The sequence below is a fragment of the Oncorhynchus gorbuscha genome, linkage group LG15, assembly GCF_021184085.1.
Source record: "Oncorhynchus gorbuscha isolate QuinsamMale2020 ecotype Even-year linkage group LG15, OgorEven_v1.0, whole genome shotgun sequence".
Lineage (NCBI taxonomy): Eukaryota > Metazoa > Chordata > Actinopteri > Salmoniformes > Salmonidae > Oncorhynchus > Oncorhynchus gorbuscha.
In genome coordinates, this window is record NC_060187.1 from 7,089,130 (window position 1) to 7,099,217 (window position 10,088).

At 51.2% G+C, this 10,088-nt stretch overlaps 1 protein-coding gene across 1 annotated transcript; it reads right to left on the reverse strand.

Annotated features, from left to right (window-relative positions):
- Positions 1-414: 414 nt before the first annotated feature.
- Positions 415-9,778, reverse strand: LOC123996452 (extensin-like). The gene is made up of 5 exons (XM_046299821.1): positions 9,774-9,778; positions 3,211-3,534; positions 2,952-3,080; positions 2,695-2,869; positions 415-2,565 (listed from the first exon to the last, which is right to left on the reverse strand). Exons 1-5 carry the CDS (start codon positions 9,776-9,778, stop codon positions 415-417), a joined length of 2,784 nt encoding a protein of 927 aa, XP_046155777.1.
- Positions 9,779-10,088: the final 310 nt, after the last annotated feature.

A 10,088-nucleotide genomic window follows, 5' to 3' on the forward strand; every position in this document is an offset into this window, starting at 1 on the left:
TGTGTGTGTGTGTGTGTGTGTGTGTGTGTGTGTGTGTGTGTGTGTGTGTGTGTGTGTGTGTGTGTTTCCGTGTTGTAATGCCGTCGTTAATACAATAAAGATATGTTAATGAGACAGGCAGTAACACCAATAAACTGCTGGGTGGTTCGAGCCCTGAATGTTGATTAGCTGACAGCCGTGGTATATCAGACCGTATACCATGCGTATGACAAAACATTTATTTGTACAGCTCTAATTACTTTGGTAACCAATTTATAATAGCAATAAGGCACCCCGGGGGCTTGTGGTATATGGCCATGGCTAAGGGCTGTATCCAGGGATACACATTGCATCGTTCGTAAGAACAGCCCTTAGCCGTGGTATATTGGCCATATACCACACCCCCCCGGGCCTTATTGTTTAAGTATTCTCTTGTCAGAGGAGGCTGATGTAATGTTGATGATGATGTGTTTCGGTAGGAGGTAGGTGCTGGGGGAGACCGGAGGAAGGTGCTGAGGCGAGGTCTGAGGAAGGTGCTGAGGAGAGACCGGAAGGAGGTGCTGGGGGAGACCGGAGGAAGGTGCTGAGGTGAGGTCGGAGGAAGTTGCTTGGGGAGACCGGAGGAAGGTGCTGAGACGAGGTCGGAGGAAGGTGCTGAGGCGAGGTCTGAGGAAGGTGCTGAGGAGAGACCGGAAGGAGGTGCTGGGGGAGACCGGAGGAAGGTGCTAAGGTGAGGTCGGAGGAAGTTGCTTGGGGAGACCGGAGGAAGGTGCTGGGACGAGGTCGGAGGAAGGTGCTGGGACGAGGTCGGAGGAAGGTGCTAGGGAGAGACCGGAGGAAGGTGCTGGGAGGAGACCGGAAGGAGATGCTGGGGGGAGACCGAAAGGAGGTGCTGGGGAGAGACCGGAGGAAAGTGCTGAGGGGAGACCGGAGGAAGGTGCTGGGGGAGACCGGAAGGAGGTGCTGGGGGAGACCTAAAGGAGGTGCTGGGGTGAGGTCGGAGGAAGGTGCTGGGACAAGGTCGGAGGAAGCTGCTGAGGCGAGGTCGGAGGAAGGTGCTGGGGAGAGACCAGAGGAAGGTGCTGGGGGTTGACTGGAAGGAGGTGCTGGGGGAGACCGGAAGGAGGTGCTGGGGGAGACCGAAAGGAGGTGCTGGGGAGACCGGAGGAATCTGCTGGGGAGAGACCGGAAGGAGGTGCTGGGGGAGACCGGAAGGAGGTGCTGGGGGGAGACCGGAAGGAGGTGCTGGGGGGAGACCGAAAGGAGGTGCTGGGGGGAGACTGGAGGAAGGTGCTGGGACGAGGTCGGAGGAAGGTGCTGAGGCGAGATCGGAGGAAGTTGCTTGGGGAGACCGGAGGAAGGTGCTGGGACGAGGTCGGAGGAAGATGCTGAGGCGAGGTCGGAGGAAGGTGCTGAGGGAGACCGGAGGAAGGTGCTGAGGGAGACCGGAGGAATGTGCTGGGGCGAGGTCGGAGGAAGGTACTGGGGTGAGGTCAGAGGAAGGTGCTGGGGGAGACCGGAGGAAGGTGCTGGGGGAGACCGGAGGAAGGTGCTGGGGAGAGACCGGAGGAATGTGCTGGGGGAGACCGGAGGAATGTGCTGGGACGAGGTCGGAGGAAGGTGCTGGGACGAGGTCGGAGGAAGGTGCTGAGGGAGACCTGAGGAATGTGCTGGGGCGAAGTCGGAGGAAGGTGCTGGGGTGAGGTCAGAGGAAGGTGCTGGGGGAGACCGGAGGAAGGTGCTGGGGGAGACCAGTTGAAGGTGCTGGGGGAGACCGGAGGAAGGTGCTGGGGGAGACCGGAGGAATGTGCTGGGACGAGGTCGGAGGAAAGTGCTGGGACGAGGTCGGAGGAAGGTGCTGAGGGGAGACCGGAGGAAGGTGCTGGGGAGACCGGAGGAAGGTGCTGGGGAGAGACCAGAGGAAGGTGCTGGGGGAGACCGGAAGGAGGTGCTGGGGGAGACCGGAAGGAGGTGCTGTGGGGAGACCGGAAGGAGGTGCTGGGGAGACCGAAAGGAGGTGCTAGGGGAGACTGGAGGAAGGTGCTGGGAAGAGACTAGAGGAAGGTGCTGGGGCGAGGTCGGAGGAAGGTGCTGGGGTGAGGTCAGAGGAAGGTGCTGGGGAGAGGTCGGAGGAAGGTGCTGGGGCGAGGTCGGAGGAAGGTGCTGGGGTGAGGTCAGAGGAAGGTGCTGAGGGGAGACCGGAGGAAGGTGCTGGGGGAGACCGAAAGGAGGTGCTGGGGGAGACCGGAGGAAGGTGCTGGGGAGACCGGAAGGAGGTGCTGGGGGAGACCGAAAGGAGTTGCTGGGGAGAGACTGGAGGAAAGTGCTGAGGGGAGACCGGAGGAAGGTGCTGGGGAGAGACCGGAAGGTGGTGCTGGGGGGAGACCGGAAGAAGGTGCTGGGGTGAGACCGGAAGGAGGTGCTGGGGGGAGACCGAAAGGAGTTGCTGGGGAGAGACTGGAGAAAAGTGCTGAGGGGAGACTGGAGGAAGGTGCTGGGGAGAGACTGGAAGGTGGTGCTGAGGGAGACCGGAAGGAGAGGCTGGGGGAGACCGGAAGAAGGTGCTGGGGAGACCGGAGGAAGGTGCTGGGGGAGACCAGAGGAAGGTGCTGGGGAGTGACCGAAAGGAGGTGCTGGGGAGGGACCGGAGGAAGGTGCTGGGGGAGTCCGGAGGAAGGTGCTGGGAGGAGACCGGAGGAAGGTGCTGGGGGAGACCGGAGGAAGGTGCTGTGGGGAAACCGGAGGAAGGTGCTGGGGGAAACCGGAGGAAGGTGCTGGGGGAGACCGGAAGGAGGTGCTGTGGGGAGACCGGAGGAAGGTGCTGGGGAGAGACTGGAAGGTGGTGCTGGGGAGACCGAAAGGAGGTGCTGGGGGAGACCGGAGGAAGGTGCTGGGGGAGACCGGAATGAGGTGCTAGGGAGAGACCGGAGGAAGGTGCTGGGGGAGACCGAAAGGAGGTGCAGGGGAAAGACCGAAAGGAGGTGCTGGGGTGAGACTGGAGGAAGGTGCTGTGGGGAGACCGGAGGGAAGGTGCTGGGGGAGACCGGAGGAAGGTGCTGAGGAGACCGGAGGAAGATGCTGAGGGAGACCGGAGGAAGGTGCTGGGGGAGACCGAAAGGAGGTCCTGGGGGGAGACCGGAAGGAGGTGCTGAGGGGAGACCGGAGGAAGGTGCTGGGGGAGACCGGAGGAAGGTGCTGAGGGGAGACCGGAGGAAGGTGCTGGGGAGAGACCGGAGGAAGGTGCTGGGGTGAGGTCGGAGGAAGGTGCTGGGACGAGGTCGGAGGAAGGTGCTGAGGCGAGGTCGGAGGAAGGTGCTGGGGAGAGACCGGAGGAAGGTTCTGGGGGGAGACTGGAAGGAGGTGCTGGGGGGAGATCGGAAGGAGAGGCTGGGGGGAGACCGGAAGAAGGTGCTGGGGGGAGACCGGAGGAAGGTGCTGGGGAGTGACCGAAAGGAGGTGCTGGGGAGGGACCGGAGGAAGGTGCTGGGGTGAGTCCGGAGGAAGGTGCTGGGAGGAGACCGGAGGAAGGTGCTGGGGTGGGACCGGAGGAAGGTGCTGTGGGGAAACCGGAGGAAGGTGCTGGGGGGAGACTGGAGGAAGGTGCTGGGGGGAGACCGGAGGAAGGTGCTGTAGGGAGACCGGAGGAAGGTGCTGGGAGGAGAGACTGAAAGGAGGTGCTGGGGAGAGACCGGAGGAGTCTCAGCCATGAACATAGGCTGACAGTACGTGGCCTTCAGTATTGCAGGCTTACATAGGACTAAGGCAGAGCAGCTAGCGAGGTACTGGTGTCTGTTTCCATAAGTGTCCATATCAATGTTTGAGTCCTTCTCGACTGTAATGTGATTTGTGGATTCAAATAAAGTATGAAAAATGTGTGTGTCTATGTGTGTGTGTGTGTGTGTGTGTGTGTGTGTGTGTGTGTGTGTGTGTGTGTGTGTGTGTGTGTGTGTGTGTGTGTGTGTGTGTGTGTGTGTGTGTGTGTGTGTGTGTGTGTGTGTGTGTGTGTGTGTCTCTGTCTCTGTCTCTGTGTGTGTGTGTGTGTGTGTGTGTGTGTGTGTGTGTGTGTGTGTGTGTGTGTGTGTGTGTGTGTGTGTGTGTGTGTGTGTGTGTGTGTGTGTGTGTGTGTGTGTGTGTGTGTGTGTGTGTGTGTGTGTGTGTGTGTGTGTGTGTGTGTGTGTCTGTCTGTCTGTCTGTGTGTGTGTGTGTGTGTGTGTGTGTGTGTGTGTGTGTGTGTGTGTGTGTGTGTGTGTGTGTGTGTGTGTGTGTGTGTGTGTGTGTGTGTGTGTGTGTGTGTGTGTGTGTGTGTGTGTGTGTGTGTGTGTCTGTCTGTCTCTGTCTCTGTCTCTGTCTCTGTCTCTGTCTCTGTCTCTGTGTCTGTGTCTGTGTCTGTGTGTGTGTGTGTGTGTGTGTGTGTGTGTGTGTGTGTGTGTGTGTGTGTGTGTGTGTGTGTGTGTGTGTGTGTGTGTGTGTGTGTGTGTGTGTGTGTGTGTCTCTGTGTGTGTGTGTGTGTGTGTGTGTGTGTGTGTGTGTGTGTGTGTGTGTGTGTGTGTGTGTGTGTGTGTGTGTGTGTGTGTGTGTGTGTGTGTGTGTGTGTGTGTATGTGTGTGTGTGTGTGTGTGTGTGTGTGTGTGTCTCTGTCTCTGTCTCTGTCTCTGTCTCTGTCTCTGTCTCTGTCTCTGTCTCTGTCTCTGTGTGTGTGTGTGTGTGTGTGTGTGTGTGTGTGTGTGTGTGTGTGTGTGTGTGTGTGTGTGTGCCTGTCTCTGTGTGTGTGTGTCTGCCTCTGTGTGTGTGTGTGTGTGTGTGTGTGTGTGTGTGTGTGTGTGTGTGATCACGAGGGCAGCCAGGTAAGAGTCATCCAAAGCAGTAGATATTTAAACACTGGAGTCTGGATGTTTAGAAACCCCTTTATTAAAACAATACAGGAGATGGAGTGTATGGCAGAGAGCCTGTTGGAGCACAGCCTGGAGGTGAGCTGTGATTAGTGTTATTGTTGAGGACATGGGTAGTTGCATCATTTAACCAATGCCTACCTTCACCACGGACTGCCTAGTTATACAACCACCTCGCTTCCTTCCTCTCTCTGTCTGACTTGGGCACCGTTGGGTCATCTCTTCTCTGGAGCAGAAATGTAGTTACTCATGACTCCTCCAGTTTCCAGGGACTGACTGACTGCATGGCCCTGAGTACACTCTAACTATTAGAAGTACAGCCTAACTGGCCTGCTGCTCTCTGACTATTAGAAGTACAGCTAACTGGCCTAAGGTTTCTCTAACTATTAGAAGTACAGCTATCTGGCCTGCTGCTCTCTGACTATTAGGAAGTACAGCTAACTGGCCTGCTGCTCTGACCATTAGAAGTACAGCTATCTGGCCTGCTGCTCTCTGACTATTAGAAGTACAGCCAACGGGCCTGCTGCTCTCTAACTATTATAAGTACAGCTAACTGACCTGCTGCTCTGTGACTATTATAAGTACAGCTAACTGACCTGCTGCTCTATTAGAAGTACAGCTAACTGGCCTGCTGCTCTCTAACTATTAGAAGTACAGCTAACTGGCCTGCTGCTCTCTGACTATTAGAAGTACAGCCAACTGGCCTGCTGCTTTCTGACTATTATAAGTACAGCTAACTGACCTGCTGCTCTGTGACTATTATAAGTACAGCTATCTGGCCTGCTGCTCTATTTCAAGTACAGCTAACTGGCCTGTTGCTCTCTAACTATTATAAGTACAGCTAACTGACCTGCTGCTCTGTGACTATTATAAGTACAGCTATCTGGCCTGCTGCTCTATAGAAGTACAGCTAACTGGCCTGCTGCTCTCTGACTATTATAAGTACAGCTATCTGGCCTGCTGCTCTATTAGAAGTACCGCTAACTGGCCTGCTGCTCTCTGACTATTAGAAGTACAGCTATCTGGCCTGCTGCTCTATTAGAAGTACAGCTAACTGGCCTGCTGCTCTATTAGAAGTACAGCTAACTGGCCTGCTGCTCTATTAGAAGTACAGCTAACTGGCCTGCTGCTCTCTAACTATTAGAAGTACAGCTAACTGGCCTGCTGCTCTCTGACTATTAGAAGTACAGCTAACTGGCCTGCTGCTCTCTAACTATTAGAAGTACAGCTATCTGGCCTGCTGCTCTCTGACTATTAGAAGTACAGCCAACGGGCCTGCTGCTCTCTAACTATTATAAGTACAGCTAACTGACCTGCTGCTCTGTGACTATTAGAAGTACAGCTAACTGGCCTGCTGCTCTCTGACTATTAGAAGTACAGCTAACTGACCTGCTGCTCTATTAGAAGTACAGCTAACTGGCCTGCTGCTCTCTAACTATTAGAAGTACAGCTAACTGGCCTGCTGCTCTCTGACTATTAGAAGTACAGCCAACTGGCCTGCTGCTTTCTGACTATTATAAGTACAGCTAACTGACCTGCTGCTCTGTGACTATTATAAGTACAGCTATCTGGCCTGCTGCTCTATTAGAAGTACAGCTAACTGGCCTGCTGCTCTCTAACTATTATAAGTACAGCTAACTGACCTGCTGCTCTGCTGACTATTATAAGTACAGCTATCTGGCCTGCTGCTCTATTAGAAGTACAGCTAACTGGCCTGCTGCTCTCTGACTATTATAAGTACAGCTATCTGGCCTGCTGCTCTATTAGAAAGTACAGCTAACTGGCCTGCTGCTCTCTGACTATTAGAAGTACAGCTATCTGGCCTGCTGCTCTATTAGAAGTACAGCTAACTGGCCTGCTGCTCTATTAGAAGTACAGCTAACTGGCCTGCTGCTCTATTAAAGTACAGCTAACTGGCCTGCTGCTCTCTAACTATTAGAAGTACAGCTAACTGCCCTCTAGTAACTTTAAGACACTTCTCACCTCACACAAAAAATACATTTGGGTAAAACACATACACACACACACACACACACACACACACACACACACACACACACACACACACACACACACACACACACACACACACACACACACACACACACACACTGGACACGCACACACACACACACACACACACACACACACACACACACACACACACACACACACCAGGAGATTTACTTTTAACATTTTAGTCATTTGAATCAAAGCTATTATCCAGAGCCATGCACAGTTAGAGCCATGACAACATCTTATCAGAGCCATGCACAGTTAGAGCCATGACAACATCTTATCCAGAGCCATGCAGAGTTAGAGCCATGACAACATCTTTATCAGGCCATGACATCTTATCAGAGCCATGACAATATCTTATCAGAGCCATGACAACATCTTATCCAGAGCCATGACAACATCTTATCCAGAGCCATGACAACATCTTATCCAGAGCCATGACAACATCTTATCAGAGCCATGCACACTTAGAGCCATGACAACATCTTATCCAGAGCCATGACAACATCTTATCCAGAGCCATGCACAGTTAGAGCCATGACAACATCTTATCCAGAGCCATGATAACATCTTATCCAGAGCCATGCAGAGTTAGAGCCATGACAACATCTTATCAGAGCCATGATAACATCTTATCCAGAGCCATGACAACATCTTATCCAGAGCCATGATAACATCTTATCCAGAGCCATGATAACATCTTATCAGAGCCATGACAACATCTTATCCAGAGCCATGATAACATCTTTTCCAGAGCCATGATAACATCTTATCCAGAGCCATGACAACATCTTATCCAGAGCCATGCACACTTAGACCATGACAACATCTTATCAGAGCCATGACAACATCTTATCCAGAGCCATGATAACATCTTATCCAGAGCCATGATAACATCTTATCCAGAGCCATGACAACATCTTATCAGAGCCATGATAACATCTTATCAGAGCCATGATAACATCTTGTCAGAGCCATGCACAGTTAGAGCCATGACAACATCTTATCACACTGTGAATTAATGAACACTCAGTTGACAAATGTTTGACTCTAACGAACATCTGCATCGTTCTGTGCTGCCTTCGGCCGGGCATGATGGAGTTTAGTCTCAGTAAAAAAAAGAAAACGAGGCCTCAACTGCGCTGGAGCTGTGTTTATGTTTCTCCCCCACATTACCAGAGCTTTAAATGACACTGTAAAATAAATAGCATCAAAGTGATCACATTGTGCATGAACATGAAATTAAGAAAAATGCATTGATGTTAGCGGATTTAATGGCCCTTTAGAGAAAGGCAGCCAGACATAATTCATTTCTGAGTAACGAAGTCTCATTTGCAGTTCCATGGGTCCTCACGGCAGGCGCGGCAACGGCACGGCCGTCCACTGATTGCCTGAGTTATTCCTGCAGATGTGTTGCTCACAGCATGTCCCCCATTAGAAATGAACACCTCATTACCGGTATATAAACGACCTAATTAAACATAATACAGCTCTCTCTGCATCGACTCATTAATGCACAGCCCTCCTTTCTTTCCTTCTGAAGGAGGGAGGAAGAGAATAAACCAGAGAATGAACCAGAGAACACTCTGGACACAACAGGCAAGGCAAGGTCATTACCCCTAACCCCTTAACCTCTAACCTTACCTGAGCCTCAGAAACACAAAACAATGTAAATGTCATGTCCATTTCCACACACTTCATTATACATTATGAGATCCAATGAATTAGTTAGAATTATCTGATTCAAACACTTCACTGGAAGATCTAATAAAAATATAATTAGTTAGAATCTCTCTCTCTCTCTCTCTCTCTCTCTCTCTCTCTCTCTCTCTCTCTCTCTCTCTCTCTCTCTCTCTCTCTCTCTCTCTCTCTCTCTCTCTCTCTCTCTCTCTCTCTCTCTCTCTCTCTCTCTTTCTCTCTCTCTCTCTCTCTCTCTCTCTCTCTCTCTCTCTCTCTCTCTCTCTCTCTCTCTCTCTCTCTCTCTCTCTCTCTCAGTAAAACCATCATCCATATAATGTAAAGGGTGGTACTGGGACTTGGCTATATACACATGGTACCGGTACTGGGACTTGGCTATATACACATGGTACCGGTACTGGGACTTGGCTATATACACATGGTACCGGTACTAGGACTTGGCTATATACACATGGTACCGGTACTGGGACTTGGCTATATACACATGGTACCGGTACTGGGACCCAAATGGCCTCATATTACTTATGTAGTACACTGATTTGGACCTGTAGGGGTTAATTAAAGGTAGTGTCCCATTACAGTGCCTTCAGAAAGTATTCATACTTTAGACTCCACGATGACGATGTTACAGCCTGACCTCAAAATGGATTCCATTGTTTTGTTTTTCTCTCACACGTCTACACAAAACACCTGATACGATGTTACAGCCTGACCTCAAAATGGATTCAACTGTTTTGTTTTTCTCTCACACGTCTACACAAAACACCCCAATAAAGACAATGTGAAAACATTATTTTAAGATTTTTTTGCTAATTTATTGAAAATGTACATTACATAAGTATTCAAACCCCTGAGTCAATACATGTTAGAATCACCTTTGGCAGCGATTACAGCTGTGAGTCTTTCTGGGTAACTCTCTAAGAGCTGTGAGTCTTTCTGGGTAACTCTCTAAGAGCTGTGAGTCTTTCTGGGTAAGTTTCTAAGAGCTGTGAGTCTTTCTGGGTAAACAGCCCATCTATCTACCTACCTCATCCCCATACTGTATTTATTTATTTATCTTGCTCCTTTGCACCCCAGTATCTCTTCTTGCACATTCATCTTCTGCACATCTACCATTCTAGTGTTCAATTGCTATAATGTAATTACTTCGCCACCATGGCTATTGCTGTCTTACCTCCCTTATCTTACCTCATTTTTACCTCACTATATAGATGTTATGCAGGTGAATGAGGACCCAAAAGCGACTTAGGCGAAAACAGAGTCTTCATTCCCAGTGAAATAGGCAATACTCCTAGACAAATCGGAGCAGAAAACTAAACATAAAAAACCATTCACTGATGACGAGGACAGACTGGAGATTTCGACCATAAACTGTAGGTTGCCTCGGGAAGGCACCGACCGTAGCAGACTCAGGCACCTGCTCACGCAGCATCTGAGAAACAAGACACGACAGGGCGAGACGAGACACAGCATGGCGAACAATATACAAGGATCCGACAGGAC